Source organism: Phalacrocorax aristotelis, chromosome 21 (genome assembly GCF_949628215.1).
Source record: "Phalacrocorax aristotelis chromosome 21, bGulAri2.1, whole genome shotgun sequence".
Taxonomy (NCBI): Eukaryota; Metazoa; Chordata; class Aves; order Suliformes; family Phalacrocoracidae; genus Phalacrocorax; species Phalacrocorax aristotelis.
Window position 1 is genome coordinate 6046419 of NC_134296.1, and position 19066 is coordinate 6065484.

Sequence of the window (19066 nt, forward strand, 5' to 3'; positions counted from 1 at the left end):
GTCTGTATTAGAAAACCAGAAGCTTATCTGTTCCTGTATTTAAGTAAAGCCAAATATGTGCCAGCACTGGCTCTTCATGCTGTAGCCGAGTCCAACTGCACACGACATGGAAGTGCTGGCTGCTCGTTACCTAGCAGGGAGTTTAAATACGTAAGTATATTTTTAAAATCTGACACTCGGCTGCAGGGTAGTTTGTGCGTCAGCTGGTTTTGACAACCGTCGCGTCTATCTGCACCTTTTATTTTGTGTCTCTTCATTCTACTGTTTTAGTGAAGGAAGCGAGTTCATGAGTCACACAGCCTTAGGTTTAACTCAGCAGCTCACTAATGCAGGTGTCCCCCAGGACAGAATGATTTACATTAATATGGTTAAACTGTATTGCAGGCCTTGTAGCTTAAAAAAAAAAAAGGCAAATTGCTTTGTCTATTGAGGTAAATCCCATATTTCCATTCAAATTTTAAATCAATGGGAATGTATGCATGCAAAGCCCTGTCAGGGTAATTCTTTTTTCAATGTTGATGTGGTGGTTCTTTTTATGATGAAATGCAGAAGTGAGGGAGCATTTGCCGGAGGAGGCTGGAGGGTGTAGCAGGCTATTGTGGTAGCTGTGGAAGAAGAGGGTAAACTTTTGGTAAATCTCATGGAGTCTCAAAGGATGGATGGTGCGTCTAGAAGTGTGTACTTTTTTTAACGCTGGCTTTATCATACAAAACTAAAAAAAATACATACAATGATGTGGTCAAGAATAGGCTGCGGCTCCCTACAGCCTTTCAGATACAGTCAGCACAAACTCTAGCCGGACCTAAGCCTCTCCTGCAGTACCAACAGGCAAAAAGACCTGCTGTTGAGCACATCTCCCTGCTCCTCCAAACTCCTCTGTGACAAACACTGCTTCTTCAGCCAGCCGTTTCCACTCCAGTATCCAAAAGTGACTGTTGCCCTAGTGAATCTGGGAAATAGATAATATTCTGTGCACAAAGCTTATCAAGTGAGAGCTGGTGGGCACCACAGTAAGGTTTCCCTCCTGGGTCCATCTCTATAAGTGGTAACACCTTGCCAGACCCCATCTGAGCAACCTCGTTTCCTCAAGAATGGCTTTGCTGGGGTGGCACTGGCATCTTGTGATGTGCGTGTGGTCGAGGGACAAGGGGTAAGGACAGGAGGGGCTGGCAGGCAGTACCGAAGGGCTGGGCGTGAGATGCGAGGTCACGGGAAAGAGCAGCAGGACTGCCCAGAGGTGGGAGTGTGAAGGAGGTGGTGGCTGGCTGTCATCGCAGCCTCAGAGTCTGGCTTTGCCAAGGAGGTACGGCACATCAGTAAAATTGAAGTATTGCCTGTTTTGTGATACGATGTTCAATAAAGGAAGATCATTCCTTTCGACCTTTTTACCCTGCATCTCTTTCAGCTTCCATACTAAGATGTCCAATATTCATAGTTTTGTTTGATCCACCTAAAATGGGCAAATCTATGTGTTTTCAGGCTTGTAATGTTGAAAATCACCCGTTCCCTGGAAATTTTTCTGCCTCCATATGATAAGACTTTTCTGACTGTGCATATGTAACATTTCGGTTTATTAATACTGTTTGTGCAATTTGATCATAGGTGGCTCTGGGCTGAGCCGTTATTGGATTTGCTAGCATAAATAGCGGTGCTTAATTGAGCCTAAATTATTTGTAGATGCGGAGCATGCTCACTTCCTCCGTCTTTTCACCGTCTTCCCCAATTAACTTTCATTTCTCTGTTTTGTTGCAGAGCAAGGAAGTGGGAGTGCAGCTCCAGGAAGACTTGATGAAGGTCTTGAATGAACTCTACACGGTAAATCAAACTGACTTCTTGGCATCTTTTCAGGCAGAGGGAAGAAGTGTTTGACTTCTCCCAGCCTCCTGTTACACCAGAGACTAAGCACCAAGATTGATAAATGTCTGCAGTCTTTGCAGTCTGAGGCAGCTTGTGCTCGCCAGTCTAGAGCGCCATAAATCTTACTTTTTCACTCTATCCTTATATTGTTTCAGCTCTCTGAGTGTTGGCTCTGCTTCTCAGAGATCTCACCTTAGAGCACACCTGCTACTAGCTGCAGTGTCAGTTTTAAAAAGAGTAAGAGGTATTGGAATTATTTCCAAATACACTAAAAATAGTCACTCCATGGTTTTGTGTGGTCCGAGCATACAAAAGGCAGCATACAGCTTCAGTGGGGGGACCCATTGTGGTTATTTGTTCCTCAACCCTTTCAGCAAAACAGCTCCCTTTAGAGTAGGAGTCTTCCATCTGTGCTTTTTGCTTCTCAGTGTATCTGTTGGAGACACCAAGAAAGGGGCATTGCCTCAGGAAGGAGAAGGAATGCGTTCATAAAAGTTCATGTGCTGCTTAGGGATTTTTCTCCTCACGTAGACAAATGGAAAAGCCTGTTTGATTAAATTTTTGCTTTCTGCAGCTGCTACTGAGCTAGTTCTTGTTTTAAAAGCAGAACCTACACGTGGTTTTGTTGCTCAAAGTGTCTTTTCTTTCGTCCTTCCCTAGTGACACATTGGGTCATTACACTAAAGTACGTGTTATTTCCTTCATTCTTTCAAAAAATGATCAGGGATGTTTCTCAAGCCATGGCGTATCGATCTCGTGATGAAATTAGATATTAATATCAATGCTAGAGTATTGGGGGAGGCCCTGAAATTTCTCGTACCAACAAATGGTGTGGAAGGGAATTGTGTCATTAGAGCATCGAAGCCAAATGTTCGGACTCATCTTTTAGGAAAAAAGGGAGCTTAGGAGCAGGAAAAGGGAGTTCATTTTGCAGCGATGTTCTTGCTGCTGAAATGGCAGTTGAAGAGGTGAGACTGTGAATCCAGTTTCTGATTTTCCTCCTTTTCCGTGCCAGCGTGCTTGGCATTACTGAGTCTCTTCTGTGGTCAAAGCGGGTTGTGTTCCTCAACAGGAAAGCCACAAAGGAGCAGTGCGGTGCAAGCTGGAGGCATTTTGAAGCTGACCCACGGTTCGATGCGCTGTCGCTGCAGTTGTTAGTACAGCCTTGGCTTACAAGAGTACGAGCAAACTGAGTTGTGCTCATGTTCCTGAAAGGCAGAGAATTTACTTTGCGTATGAGGTGCCTTTGTAAATGCAGCAGTGCCTGTCATCGGCGCTGCCTACTCTAGAAATTATTTTTTATTTGAGGGCACAATCTGATTCAACTTTTGAGTCATGTACTTGGACGGGATCCTAAGGAAGAGTAAAGAGCTGTCTCTAAACACAGACTTGTAGAAACTGAGATTTATTTCTAATCCAAGTTCACACGGCGCTTAAGCTGATAAGGTGACTGGTTAGTGGAGTTCGCCTAGACGTAGGTAGTGATTTCTGCACGCCAGGCTCTGACAGATCACTGAGCCAAATACTGAGTCCTGATAATTTCTCTGTCACTGGAAGGAAGATCTTCCAGAATTCAGCCTTTGATAAACAAAGCTGGGGTATTAGCTTTTTTAATGTCAGTGCTAGGAACTCGATATCTATTTATGGATTCCTTCTGCTCTAAAATTAAGTTGTCCCTTCACCAGAAAATTTCTTTTCCTTTGAAAACTCTGCTTTTGCTGATCACACTAAAAGGTGTTTCTTGCTGGACTCAATCACCGGTGGAATTGCTTTCGTTGGTACTTTTAAGAAATACTTCCACAAACTAACCTCTAGTTCTGCCGGTATCTAAGGGATTGGCAGAATTCGTATTTCCAGGCAAAATGCAGGTCCATGAAAATGGACAAAGTCTTTAGTTTCCCTACACAGATGAAACACAGAGGCTTCTTACTTGGACGTTTTTGTCCTGAGCCATCCTGTGCAATCGCCCTTGACTCCGCTCTTGCCCTCAGCAGGCACTGGGGAGTCAACAGTAACCCCATCCCAAACACAGGGCAGGCAGAGCTTGTGGTTGCCGATGCGGCGCTGTCAGCGGGATAAAATCATTAAAATTATGATTTCTTTTTCTGCTTCTCTTGCTTTCTGCCAGTTCCACTTTCAGTGATAGAGGAAAAGAAACTACTTTGCATCTATTATTATAAATGCCTGCTTTATAGTCTAAGCATATGCGGGAGCTGAAAGCATGTGTGTGTAAATTATTCAGAAAGTCTCTCTTTAACACTGGCTGCGTTCACATTCTCTTTCATGTTTAAAGACAACGTCTCTTTGTATCTGAGAACCTTTGCTGATCACTGCATAAAGGAAGAGCACGCATCCTACTTACGTAAAATTATGTTACGGTTCAAACTAAGGTGAAATAGGTATAAATGGGTTTTCATCTAAAATAAATCAAATGATTTGCAGGTGGGATCTTTATTAATGCTGGAACGACGCTATTGGGGTGTCTTTATGCACCTTTGCATTTTTTTGGCCCCTATCAAAAGTATATCATAATAATGTTTGCTTTGGTAGGTGAATTGAATTGCTTTGCAATCGTGGATAAAAAAAGCTAGTTTATTAGTTTATGTATTATGCCCTTTGGTTTTTTGGCTCTGTCTTCTTGACACAAAGCTAGACTATGAATATCCTGTGAAACAAATGGGGTTTTTTTGAGATTTTAGGCAATATTTATCTATACTTACTGATTACAAAATGTGCTATAATAGAAGTTGTCGATATAGTACAGGGTCCAGGTCTCCCTGAGCAAAAGAACCGCAGCCTTTTATTAGTATTTTTATTATGCAAGGTGAACAGAGGTGCTTTTATATATCGAATTTGATTTAAACAAGTCGAACCTGAGTTGCTTTTGCAGCCATTGTGTTCAGACTACGGATCTGCATACAGTTCCTCGAGTCTTGTGATGTTAAGGACTGATTCATCCAGATGAAAGACTGATAGGCACCCCTTCTGAAACCTTACCTGCTGATGAAAAGCTATCATTTTCCAGCGTTGACATGTAATTTTCTTTGAATAGTAAGGAGGCTGGATTTAGTCTGTATCTTTCTGGGGGGTTTTATGACTCCTTTATTGGGTTGTACAAGAAGGCGCATGCCAAAGTTAAACAAAGAAGCAGCTGCAAAATAATCCACTTTGATTTCAGATTTCAGATTCATTTCGAGAGCCAGTTTCATTCATGTACCTTCTGTCATGCTTTTTTGAGATGTGAAATTTCCCTGTTTTGGCAGTTTAGATATTTCTGACTCCCAGCTAGCAACCTGACTTGCTGGTCACTGTCCAAATGCCTTTGCTTACTTAGTCTGGTATCTTGCATTTAATATAAACATGATGGACAGCTGTTATAAAGTGGTTATGTTAAAGAGCTTGTGTATGAGTAACTCTTCTCCCTGAGACTTGGTCGTGGAGATAAAGTAAGGCAGAACATCCATATGCCGAGTTGGTTGGTCGGTAAGCCCACTTCTTCCTCAGCAAATCAAACTGTGGTGCTCTCTGACTTTTGGATATCATTTTCTGCAGGTTATGAAAACCTACCATATGTACAACGCTGACAGCATTAGTGCTCAGAGCAAACTGAAGGAGGCAGAGAAGCAGGAAGAAAAGCAGATTGGGAAGTCAGTGAAACAAGAGGACAAGCAGACACCACGCTCCCCTGACTCAACTTCCAACGTCAAGTTTGAAGAAAAACATGTTCGACGAAGCTCGGTCAAAAAAATTGAGAAAATGAAGGAGAAGGTACTTCCGTAGCACTGCTACTGCTTGTGGAGAGTGCTCGGGGAGGGGACCTTTGCAGTAGCCCGGCGCAGGAGCTACTGAGCTCCCTCCTTTGTGACATTCAAATGCAGGTCTCGGTTTTTGTGCACATTTTAAATGTTTAGATTTAGGAAAGGCAAAAGCTAGCACTAGGTTTCTTTTAGGACGATCAAATAGGCATTTGGTATTAGCCCAGGTTATACAGGCATGGCACAGAAAGCTAAAATGAGGTTAGAGTATGAAAGTAACCACCGCCTTCTTGGAAGTCATGGTTAACAATTTTTTTCTTGCACAGACTACAAGACTTTTGTTTCTGTTTACCTTTTCATGCCAGCGTAAGACCTGACCTGTGCTACAGGGAGACACGCGATCCCAGACTGACTTCATGGGCAGAACCAGTTAGCAGTCGGTCAGTCAGTTAAGTAGTTCAGTGCTAAGATTCAAGCCAGTAGAAGGTGCAGAGTTATTTTGGATTGATTTAGGCTCTGAAAGGACTGAGTTTATGTCTGATTTCTGCTGGAAGATGTGGAATGCCTGCTGCAGCCTTCAGACTACCTGTGGGCTTCCAGCAGCCGCTCCGGTAGTGCTGGAGCTGGGCCGTAACCTCATAAACCCACTTTTTTTCCTTCATTCTTGCCTTAATCTTCCCCAACTCACGGTCTGTTTTAAGAGGTGACTTTACATGCAAAGCTGTCTAGTATAGTAATGCTTAAAAACCTCTAAATAATCAATCTAAAGTCTGTGTCTTTGAGTCTTGATAAAACTGGAATCCAAATGAACAAAAACTCCGTGAGCGGGGTAAGGTTTGTTCAGTGTACCCCGGGGTTACTAAGAACGCTCCTACTCCTGCTGCATCTCTTTGTAAAATATATTCTGTCTTTGGTTTCCCTTACAGCGCCAAGCGAAGTACACAGAAAACAGACTGAAGGCTATTAAGGCAAGAAACGAGTACCTGCTAGCTCTGGAAGCCACCAATGCATCCGTATTCAAGTATTACATTCACGACCTGTCTGATCTCATTGATGTAAGTGCTGCTGCTCGGGTGCCTGCAATGGATATCATTGCCATTAACTCCCCCACGTGCCTCTCCTTCTTCAACATCATATATACCAGCACAACTGGTAACCTCTGTAGGGCTGTGGAACAATGGTCTTGGATGGGCAGCTTAGAGGGTAACACCAGGCGTGATAATTGGCCAGTAAGCTGTGAAGTGAGCTTTTCTTAGATGGCGAACTCGGAGTTTGTTGTGCAGGTAAAAGCTTACACAAGAAATCTGGCATTGAAACATGTAGAACGAGGAGTTGCTTAGTTAAAATGAAACTCAGCGTCAGTATCACACTCTTGCTTGACATTTTCTATTTACTATTTTGAGCAAACCTGTAAGATTATAACTCAGAAGCACATTTAAAAAAAGGTTAACTGTAGAAACAGTATACCAGTTGGTAAAAGAAATTGAGGACAGAAGCATTTTCTAAAGCTGCTTTTAACTTGTTTTGAAAAATGCCATATATTTGAAGGCTAATGCTTTCTCTAGCATATTTCACAAGAGGGACGAACCTCCCTGCTGTTTAGACTTTCCAGTCTCTGACACGCCGACCCACCAGCTCTATGGTATTTCTCATGCCTTGGGACTGCAGAGCACTTTCAGTTTGGTGCTGAAGGGCATCAGAGGAGCGTCAGCAGTGATGGAGGTCCCACTGCTTGCCGCTCCACAGCCCCTCTGTCTGCACAAAGAGACAAAGAAATAAACTGGCTAAAGAAACCAGTCCCCCCTTCCCGTAGAACGCTCTCTGCGGAAACTGGGTAATGGAGCAGAAGGTGGAGGGAGCTTGTTCCCTAGCTGCCTGCAAGCCCTCCCTTCTGCAGCTGGGTGATGCCCCTGGTATTCAGGGGCCATCAGTTCTGCTTTTAGTAAAACGCGCAACAAAAAAACCCAAATCTCTCCTCTTAGAAAGCTCAGAAAATCCAGTTAGGTAACCCAAGATCTTCCACAAATACGCAGCTACCCACTTCAACGTGCAGAACGGGATACCAAACGCACTGAGCCCCTTGTGTCTGGGTCACTGGCTGTTGCTTGATATTATTCTGCTTGCCAAGGACAGCCCGCTGCCGTCACTGTTAGAAACGCTCAACTGCAAAGCCTGAAGGGAACTTCCTTTGTAGGAGCGGGGAGTAATGAACAGAAGTGTCTCTAGACACAGGCAATAAAGAGCACCCAGATCATTCTTAATTAGTCGGCTATTACAATACCTAATAGTATATATAATACGTTTATTCAGCTGATTGTGAAATCACCTGAAGTGCGCTTCTGTTAGATATTTATTTAAACCTGTCCTTTGGAGGTCAGGGTTGTCAGTGCTAGATGGTTTTGAAAAATACTCTTATTTTCAAATGTCATGTTTTGCAAAATTGCTGTACTGAAGGACACGTTTGGTTTATACCCGCTGCCTGCTTAGGAGACCTTTTTTTGTTAACATTTGCTCAACTTGAACTGTGCCATCTTGGGTTTTTTTTAGCAAATGATAACTTTCTGTATATTTTTATATTGAAACATTCAAGATAGGGGTTCATTTCATGGACATCAGCGTGATTCAACAGTCTTAATTTTTTTTTAAAAATCCTATCTATAAGTCCTCCCCCAAATACTGCAAATGTGCTTGGTTCTGTTGTCTAACAGACTGTTCTTAGCACATTTTGATGAGTCATATATAGGGAAGAATCCATTCGGATTTCATAAATCCATAACAATTTTTAAGCACAGACCTTTTAAGTAGCACGCTGACAAATGGAGGCTATCCTGCTTTGAAGGAAGTGCTCCTCTCACTGGCTAGTCCGGGCTGTCTCGGGGGCATGGTGGGCAGCGGTGCAAGACAAGAAACCAAGCCTCTGCAGTGCATGGATTTGTCACTGCTCCTGGAGAGGAGCCATCGTGGCTCTGGGTGAGTCCGTGCCCGTGTTAACCCCCTTGTGGTCCTTGAAGCGTTCAGTTTAACGCTATGTTGCAAGTTCTCATAATCTTTAAAAGAAAAGTGTTATCTGCTCTGTTTTCAGAAGGCATGGAAAAATGTGGGACTTGCCTGGGAGCGCAGGAGACGGAATTCAGTTATCTCATTGTTAAGACGCAGGGAATATAGATTTACTAACGCCTCTGATCCTGAAGGATCGAAAATTAACAATTATAACCAGTAATGGTTATCTGAAGCATCTGACTTAAAAAAAAATGTGATTTTTAAGCCAGGTCTTAATTCTTTTCCTTGATCTAATCATTTGATGATATTGAATTTTTAAATATAATATCAAAGCAATCTTCAGAGTTACTTACAAGTAGATTGTGTTAGGCCAACTAGCATTAAACTTGTGTTTATACAACACATTGTGTTCCCCCTCCAGTGTGCATGGAAGGATAACAGTGAGTTAATTCTTCATCGTGAGTTAAGAGCAATAAATTGTTTCTGACATAGCCCAGTAGTTTTGAATTTCCTCACTTCGGGGACCGAGGCAGCTCTTTGATGCTAATGAAATATTACAGTAATGGGGAAGTTTGTATCAACTTGTATTTATGAAAGGGTCACTAGGACTGAATTTAAAAAAAGATAAAAACACATGTGTGTGTGTGAGTCTTAAAGCTTAGTTCACTCCCCTAGGAATAGGTGTACTATTTCTGTTTACTCCAGGATCTCATCCTTTCCCTTCAAAATACAAAGTGCATTTGAAAATCGAGTGCTCTTTCTCCTTAAATCTTCTATTTTGGGCCTGTTTGAAAACTGCTAACTGGCAAAGGGTTAATCAGCTGTCACGTTGGGAAGTGAATTTGAATGCATTATCATTAAAGTCTTATAAAAAATTGATTTCCTTAGAGAATGATTCCATCAAACATTTATGTAACCCAGAAAAGGGATGGCAAGACTGATAACGTTTATAAATATGGTAAGCTGGACTTTTAAGAAGTGAGGGAGTGGGCTGAAAAATGTTTTCTGTCACTGGCTTCGATAACATAAAGCTCAAAAACTTCACCGTCTTAATGTAGCCGTGCTGCTCAGCGAGGTGGGGTGTAAAATACCAAGTCCCGTTTGACTTCCCAGTCCCACCAGCAAGCTCCCGTCGTGCAGCGCATCAGCTTTCCCTCCGGACGGGGATGTGTGCTGGAGAGGGCGAGCGCAGGGAGGACGAGCTGGTGGCCCTGGGTGGGTGTGCAACCATCTGGCCCACAGTAGGAGGAGAAAAGGAGACCCTGCTCCTGTTAAATCTGAGCTGATCCTAATCCTGGCTGGACTGTTGGCCCAACTTGGAGTAGCTTTCCCCAAATTGCTGCAGAGGGTGGCACGGTAATGTGCATGCAAAAGAGCAGTATCTTTGAATGGCTGTTGATCCAAGACTGCCTCCACACGTGCTGATTCTCAATCAAGCCTCTTTTGGTTTTTTTTTTCTTTTTTTGGCTAGTTTTTGTTCTTTCTGATTGAATGTAATGTCCCTTAATTCTCTGCCTCCAGCCTAACCAGCAACTACAGCTCTTTTTACAAGACTCCACACCTGCCACAGCTTGTTGGCACAGGAGCCAGGCATCTAGCAGCGCTTGGTGACAGAAATTCTGTGAAAGCCGGGAATGGTCCAGTAGTTGCTCTCTCTTCTCCCTCCCTCCCTCCACCCCTCCTTTCCCTGCCCACCCCCCTTTTTTTTTTTGCGTTTGCACACAATGACAGTGATGAGACCCAAATGATGGGCGAGGAGGAGATTTCATGTGAATTTTGCTTACGGAGCAGCCCAGCAATCAAGCAGATGGTCTCTTTCTTTTTGGATATTCTCCTAGCGTATGTAATCTTGCTTGTAATTCCAAGAAGGTGGGCTCCTTTCTCGCTCGCTTTATTGGATGTCTGAAAAATTCAGGCTGTTTCTGATCAGCTAATGAAAAGCGCCTTTCTCCCTTCTGAAACATTAAGACTTGGCTGCACAGCCCTGGTGGAGATGAAGCTGCCTGATTGTCTCCCAGTGACATCATCCTGGTGTCAGTCATAGCCAGGAAATTCTTGACCACGACCACTTTCTGCCTGAAAGTTTTTGCTCTTCTGTTTCACCCCAGCAATGAAGTCATCCCAACTGATGGCTGCTTGCTTTTTGGATGACTCTGTTCTTTACGCCTGTGATGTACGGGTCGTGTTCTTGCTTCCTGAAATATGCTAAATTAAGCAGTTTTTTGTATCTTGGGTGGAATAATTTAGAAACAAATTGACCTTTGCAGATGATCCTGTGTCTTGTTTCTCCAGGTAGTACTTAAGTACTCTTTTCCTCTTTGAATAATTTTATTTAAGCATTTTTGGAGTGTTTTCAATAGGAATCAGTACCCCTGAAAGTAAGGTTAGAATCTAAAGAAATACACTGAACATACCCACTTCTACATTACTTTTTGATATTTTTTTTTTTAACAGCATGCAATGAACTCTCTGGTACTCTGTGAGAACTCTGCAGCGTATTATAATAGTTTAAGCTCTACTTGTCTTGGAGGCTAATTATAACATGATGTTGAAATTTGTAAGGGATTAGAGATTGAGAATTCTATTTAGGGTCAAACTCTGAGGACCCCTAGTCAAGATGCCTCTGATCAATGAGAGATGTGAGACTGCTCTGATACCCAGAAGATGATAAAATATCCACGACCTGTTGTCCACTTACATAACTTATAGCTTCAGAAACATTTTAATTTCCATTACAGAATTTCTTTGCTTATTCATATGGAACTGTGTGTCTTTTTCCAGCAGTGTTGTGACCTGGGATACCACGCTAGCCTCAACAGAGCTCTCAGGACATTCTTGTCTGCTGAGCTAAACCTGGAGCAGTCAAAGCACGAGGGTCTGGATGCCATTGAAAACGCCGTTGAGAACCTGGATGCCAACAGTGATAAGCAGCGCCTGATGGAGATGTACAACAATGTCTTCTGTCCGCCCATGAAGTTCGAGTTTCAGCCACACATGGGTGATATGGTCAGTTTATATTCCTCCTCCGCTCTCGCTCTGTAAACACTTGCAGCTTTGCCTGTTTACTCTCCGCGTCTTTGACAGATAGACCCAGTAAAAGGCCACCTGTTTGGCTCTATTTTTGGGAGGTAGAAGGGAGCCTTGGAAAAGGGAGCTGATTTGAAGATAAAGCAGACGCTTATGGCACCGATGTCTGAATATGACTGACTCTGTTTTTGACTGCTAAAGCTACTGAAGATGAAAATGCTTAATTAGGTGTAATATTAAATGTAGATAGGAAACGCTGTTCTAACCTCTCGTTCAAGCCACAGCTGACCTCTGCACCCTGAGACAGGCTCTGAAGTTAGAGATTTGAAGGGGCAACAAGATAAGAGACTTAAATACTGTTTTTTTGAGGCATTTGAGTGTGTAATCTTAGAGCACAAATTGGTTTATAATGGTGCTTTATACATCCTCATTGTGAGACAAGGCAGTCGGAGGACTTTCGTTTTTGGCAATGAAAACCCCTCACTTTATAGGTTTATCAAGATGTGGTTACTCATCTGGGAACTGTTTAAAGTTGCACAAGCTGAAACCGGTTCACAAATCTAAATGGGAACACATGTACAAAGTAATAATTCAGGTCAATTGGTTGGATTTCTAGATTATCCTCCTGAACACTGAGGAAAAACTGTAGGGATGGTCTCTTGCAGCCAACCGCTTGTTACAGTGTCTGCTTAAGGCCTGTCTTTGCCTCTTCACTCTTAAGTGAAACCCTCAGACTGCAAATGACCTTTGTTGGTTTTTCTGTGCTTTGGTGGTATCCTGTAAGATCACGGGAAGAAAAAGAATTACCTGTGGACTGTCGCTCAGTTACCAGCTCACATTCGCTGAATCATTTATCTTGGTGGTTCTCAAGGCCAAATGAGTATTTATAAATGCAGGCTGATAGTCTTGTTGCAATGGTCCTGCATGCACCAGATTGAATATATGATGGTGTCTGTGCATGATAAAACTCCAATTCCAATCTCTGTCATTAAACAATAGCCTTATGCAATGAGGTCAGTGTTTCCATTTTAAAAAACCAAACGAACAAATGCCAAACTAAAAGGAGAAATGCCACATGCTGTGAAATAAGACTAATTCTTCACGGAACAGAGAAGCCCACTGTTCTGGCATATTTGACAGGTCCCTAACCTGATCCTTTCCGTTTCGACGTCACTGCACTCATTCGGTGGGGAATTGTGCCTGTTGCTGTGGCATACAGGTAGTTCGGCTGCCGCTCGCACCCCTGCCCCAGGATGCCTGGATAATATATTGGACCGAATTCTTCTTCATGTGCTAACAAGCACGCTTGCTTCTTCTTGAGGTTTCAGGGTGTGATTTAGCCTAATATCTGTGACAGAGGTTCTTCAAACTTGCAAAACTCATGACAAGCCTACACTACTGAAAGTAGCTATGCTTTTCTTGTTCTTTGATGTTCAAGTTCTGTCTCTCGCTCACTTTTCAGCACAGTTGGGAAGCGAACTGCAGTTTGGTAAAACGCAGACCTTTCCCACTGATTGAAATCCAGGGCTGCAAAGATTTAAAACTAAGCACTTCGGAGGGTGTTTGTTTAAAATAATATGATCTATTTGCAATGTTCTTGATTACGTGTGGGTTTTTTTCCTAGCCCTCTGAAAACGGTGCCATTTCTCTTCCAGGAGTCGCAGCTATGTGCCCAGCAACCAGTCCAGAGTGAGTTAGTGCAGCGGTGCCAGCAATTGCAGTCCAGATTATCTACGCTTAAGATTGAAAATGAAGAGGTGAGCTAAACAACCAAAGTCAACCACCCTTTTACTGCTTCCAGTGGGAAGTGGGGACTAATTAAAGGAAGAGTCTAGTTTCTGTAATCCTCTTTTATGAAGACTTGTGGCTAAATTCAAGAATAAGGCAGCTGAGGCCAGCAGTATATTAGTATGTGATTTCACATGAAAACTGCATGCACGGAGACGATCCTTTAAAGTACCCACACGTATCTCTCTTCCCATCCTTAAGTTGGTAGGGGTGGCTATGTTGCAAAAGTTGTATTTGAATAGCTAATATATAAAGGGGAGTTCAACGTTCTGAAGTGAAGATGGCGAATTTGCATCATGTCAAGTAAGAGCTAATTTTTGTTGAATTGGTCATTTAAGATGAGAAGAGTAGATCAATGGCACTTGCTTGGGAGCACGTCAAAATACCTGATCTGCACCTCTGTGTTCAAGCATTTGTAATCCTCCCTGGGCAAAATTTGTGATTCCCTTTATGTCTAGGAAGTTGATTCTGGCCTTCAGTAAAATTTTACAGTGCTGCAAATTCCTGGTTTTGACATCTAACATTTGATGCCCAGTAGATGTAGTTACAGAAGACGATTTTAAGATCTTTGTTCCAGCACTCTTTGCATTGAGGTTAAATCCCCTTACATCTCCTCATCCCAGCCTGTAAGATTAGAGGTGTTTTCCTACTCCTGGCAGGTTCCATGTGCTGTTAATGAGCAAAACTTCACCTCAGTTACGGCACATGGGATGTGAAACCAGTAGTATCTGTTTATTTGTAAAATGCTCCAGGGTACTTACTGCCTCTGCTTCTTATTGCACCCCACTATCTTCATTTTTTAAGTACTCTTATTCTTGCTGGGCAGGTTAAGAAGACTATGGAAGCTACGCTCCAGACAATCCAGGATATAGTCACGATAGAGGACTTTGACGTCTCTGACTGCTTTCAGTACAGCAACTCTATGGAGTCTGTTAAATCCACTGTCTCAGAAACATTCATGAGCAAACCGAGCATTGCCAAGAGACGGGCCAACCAGCAGGAGACGGAGCAGTTCTATTTCACAGTAAGGAGTTAATTTTCAGTATGAGCATATATGACGTATTAAGAATTATACTCGCAAGAGAGTGCGGAATGAGGCTGCTGTCTTACAAAAATGCTTCTGTAATTGATTTTGGACAAGCAGAGTATGCATATTCAGTTTTAAAAAGGGTGCTTTGAATTCTTTACAAATATATTGGGATACCTCTGTTGATGTGAACTTAGTCTGTGGATAAATTGTGTAAAATTTAATTTCTTCTGCATCTAAAAGGGGAATTGTCTGAAAAAGAATTTAATAGCTTGTAAATATCAATTTTCAAAAACAATACAAACTAAAAGAATGTTTAGCTCTTTAATTTCTTGTTATCATCTTACAGTTTCAGCTCACATAAGCTTTTAATTGTGTCAGTGCATTTTTACAAGATGCTAAGAGCTTCTTATATTGATTTTCATACCAGACTATGTGGTTTTTCCTAAATTACATTTATGTTAAACTGTTGAATTCACTGCCATTTTAAGATTTCAAAAGAGCAGGTGAAAATCATACCTCTGATCCTGGTTACGTTGTCACTCCTTTGGGCATCTTTTGCTGTACCTACTGCCCTTTCCGTTCCTCTTCCGAGAATGGTGCTGCTGATGAAAAGCCTGAAGTTTCTGTGCAAATTACTCGAGCTGGCAGGATGGTTTCTGTCAGGCCTTGACTTAGAAAAATTAAAAAGCCTTCGTAGAAGGTGAAACTGGCTATTGAGACAAGTGGGTGGAGAAACTGATTCAATTAAGAAGGGATTGACCACCCTGCCCAGGGTTATGAAACTAGAAAAATGATTTTTTTTTAATTGAACTCAAAGCATTCCCTCTCTAGAGAGGGACTATTGTAAGTTCAAATAGGAGACGGAACCCAGGACTTTATTTGGATGTAATATTTTTCCGTTTCACCGTGTTGGTCTCCTGCTGCAGAGCAGCGAGGTCGCAGCAGGACTGCGGAGCCATCTCCGTAAGCAGAGGTGCAACCTGTCACGTCCTGCGCAGCCTGGGCAAAACAGCTATCAACAGAAGGAAGCTCTTCAGGGAGGCCCTCTTAAACCAGCCTGATCAGATGCTTGATTGATCTGCTATTGACCAGGCTTACTAATATCCTTTGTAAGGGTCTCAGGGTTTGAATCTGTAAGGAGCAGGTTTTTTCAGTGTATGAGAAAACGCTTAGATGAGTATTAATGAGACTGAGGGCAGGGCTGCGCAGCAATATGGCGAGGCGTTCTTTGTGCAGGAGGGAAAACAAAGTGCAGTGCAGAAGAGAGATTTAAATCCCCTCGTACCTTATGATGTACTAAGTGCTGAGGGATGCCAGCTGAAAGAAGAACACAAATTTGAAAGAATATTCCATATTACTATGAAACTCAAGCTGGAAATTCCACATACTGCATTGCTAGCTAGGCAGAGCTTTTAGGTAAATATAGTGATGCCGCCGTGGGAATTTAATTGAAGGAGTACTGGCTGTAGCATCTCTGTGCTGGTGTGAGCTGTATTTCCGCTAGAGGCATCTCACTGCACGCTGGTGCTGCGATAGCTCTGTTGTTAGGGCTTTGAAGGAAGATTTGTATTCAGAACAGAAGCTTAAACTTCCCCGTGTCGGTGAAAAGCATAGGAGTGATGATTGACTTAGCACTGAGCTAATGCCGGTAGCTCGAGCAAGGAAGCAGCAGTGGCTTCAGGGAGCTGAAATCTGGGGATGCGTCCTGGTGCCTGGCAGGCGGGTACCGCCGCTGCCATGGCTACAGCCCTGCTTCCTGAGCCAGCAAAACGGGAGCTAGCGATGCCTGTCGGAGCTGAAACCCCACTGCCGACTGTAGCGCAGCTGGCTCTCCGCCCCACCTGAGCAGAGAAGGGGGAAGGAATGATTTGGTTCTTTTCACCTCTAAAACAGGGGACCATTTAAGTTCTTAGTCGAAATGTTATTTTTTCCTTTAGAAAGATAAAACCCCACGACAATGTTCATTCTGTGACGTGTTTTAAAAATTAATGTAAATTTATTATTACCGAAAGCTTGAGACATGGGTAAGTACTATACAAAGTTCCCCTGCTAATCAGTCCTACAGAAACGCCGCGTTGGCTGTGTCAGTGTGCCGCTGTTCCCACGTTCAGTCGCAGGGGAGCGGGGCTCTGATTCACCCGCTCCTTCAATCGAGTCCCTTGTTTGAAGTCATTCTTGGGGGGTGGAGGGAGGGAGGAAAACTGCTGAGCTTTCCAGATTGGAGACAGTTAAGGATGTGGCACAGTAACAGAAACTGTTTTTCTTTATAGCCTGAAAAGCATAAAATCTCCTTTCCCACAAGGCAGGAAGAGATGGTCTAGTTTGCATTTTGCTTCATTATGTATGCCACCTGACAGCGGGTGCTCGCTGGAGAAATACTGCCATGAGTTTGGGCTTGCGGGGGTGTCAATGTTGCATGGTTTTGAGGAGATGGTAGGTGCAAAATGCTCACCGTCTCTGGCTAATAACAGATCTTCACCTCTTAATTTCTACCGTGCGGAAATAATGTAACTCGAGGACGTTGCTACTGCTTTGTGTCTGATTGTACTTAGCCTGACTCCAGCTGTGCTCTGCCAGAAATGAAATCCTACAGAGTTCTCCTGTAGTTTGATTATTTATTTTCTTGACTGCTGCTATTAAGCCAGAAATCAAACGCTAGTGGATCTTTGTAATTCATTGAAAAAAGCCTGAAGCCCAATTTTCAAATTACTTACTTTTTTCATAAGCGTACTGGTAACAGGCAGGGTACAGAATGTTAGGCATGAGGAAACAGAAAGAACACATGAAATACTGCGCTGGATAGGCACCTTATCTTTTTCTCCTTCAAAACAGTCCCTGGTACCCATCTGCAGGCAGGCGATGTTCTTAATGTGGCCGCTCCAAACGCCTCAAAGCCGGAGCGATGGGGCAGAGCATCCGCGAGTGCCAGCGGCGAGCCTCTGCCCTGCCCGGCCCCGCGCGGGGGATCCTCCTGCCCTGCGCTGAACTGCAGCTGCCGTTAGGCTGAGCTTAGGTGTTAAAATCTGCTTCAAAGGGAAGCTTAACTCCCTTCCAAATCAAGTTGCTTTGCTGATCTTTAAGCTTCTGCTAGAGCTATTTGGAGCTGAGCCTTCTAGCCCTTCTGTCTCTCAGCCTGATGGTGACTTTAAGATGGGGAGGTCGGCACATCGCAGAACCAGATTTATCCTCAAATCCCCACTTCAATTTTCTGTCTATCTTTGCAGCTTATACTCTTCATGTTTTCTTCTGCCAAGATTTGATGCAAAAATTTAACTGATTTTGCAAAATACATAGTTGGGTCTTGGCAAACAGATTCTCCAGGGAAATTAAAAAAGATATGGTTAATATTTTTTTTTGCCACAGCAGTCACACTTCCTGATTTCTTCTAAAACAACAACAAAAACATTGGAAGTGTTGGTATAGGAAGCAGGAAGCGCTGAGAGTCTCCAGAGGGACTTAATTCTTGTGAAATTTTTCTTCCAATGTTGTCAACCAAAGGGACGTAAAATGCAGACTTTTAGCAGTTAATTAAAGCCCCAGCTCGGCCGTTTTTGTCACGTCAGTGGACGCCGCTGCTGGGCAGCCCCTAACGGAGCCTTCGTTAGCTCCTGGACACTTTCCCCCCACCCTCCGCAGTGCTGCAGTGTATGGATGTATTGCTGAGGGCCCAGGCACTCTATTAGCTAAAATACCCTTTTTGTTTTTTACCTTAAGGATTTGCAGTCTAATTTGGCAAGACCAGACCAGAACTGGAAGAAAGTGGATAGAATTGGGGAAGGGTGAAGACAAGAACTGGAACATTTCGTTGTTAAATAAGAATCCTTTTTGTGTTCATTTTGCTAGCTGAATTTTTAAAATATCTCATGTTTCTAAAGAGCGGCCTGTGGTATTTAAAGAGTTATGTGCTATTTATGTGTTTTTGAGTGTAAACCTGTCCTAATAATAATGTGGACGGCTGCCGTACAGCAGAGTGTTTTATGCGCTGTGGCGCGGTGACGATAAATAATGCTGTTCTGAACTGCAAAAAAAGGGATGAAAGAGCTGTAAAAAACCTAGCGTTTACAGAGCTGTGAAAAATCAGAAAGAAGTGGGAAGAATGACTGCATGATTGTATGCTATTTCACCGAGAGAACAAATCTGAGCTCAAATAATATCTTTTATTTGTTTTGTCCCGTGCCCCCCCTGCAACCCTGCGTATCATCCAGCGTGGAGGCAGGCGCACTATTTGACAAGTAAAATGGGGTGAGAGAGGTTAAGTGAGAGAATAAGCACAGTAGCAGCCTTTTAGTTTGTTAAAACAGATTGCTCATTCAGTTGCCTGTGACGCGCGAGGGAAGCGCATTTCCATTTCACCCTGTCTGGAGGGGAGCTGCATGACAGCTTCTCAGATGCCTGAAAGATGCCGAACATTCAGCTGATTCCACGGTGAAACAATAGAAATTGCACTGCAGGGACGTAGGGACCGCGCTTCAGACTCACACAGGTGCACGAAGGAGGAGGACTCAGTGCGTCTTTTGCACTGTAAATTCCAGTGTAATTCTGTACTTGAGCATCATGTTCAGAATCCAGTAAATTGAAGAAATTAATTGCCTACTCATGATCTTGGTTT

At 43.1% G+C, this 19066-nt stretch overlaps 1 protein-coding gene across 4 annotated transcripts in view; it reads left to right on the forward strand.

Annotated features, from left to right (window-relative positions):
* SRGAP2 (SLIT-ROBO Rho GTPase activating protein 2) overlaps positions 1 to 19066 on the forward strand; it is a 111817-nt gene that overhangs the window by 61651 nt on the left and 31100 nt on the right. For 2 of the 4 annotated variants that reach the window (XM_075115946.1, XM_075115948.1), the window contains exons 5-10: positions 1753 to 1815; positions 5410 to 5625; positions 6539 to 6667; positions 11394 to 11618; positions 13295 to 13396; positions 14254 to 14451. In XM_075115946.1, coding sequence (XP_074972047.1) covers positions 1753 to 1815; positions 5410 to 5625; positions 6539 to 6667; positions 11394 to 11618; positions 13295 to 13396; positions 14254 to 14451 — 933 coding nt within the window. The remainder of the gene's footprint in view (positions 1 to 1752; positions 1816 to 5409; positions 5626 to 6538; positions 6668 to 11393; positions 11619 to 13294; positions 13397 to 14253; positions 14452 to 19066) is intronic. The other 2 variants (XM_075115947.1, XM_075115949.1) reach the window with 1 other exon arrangement.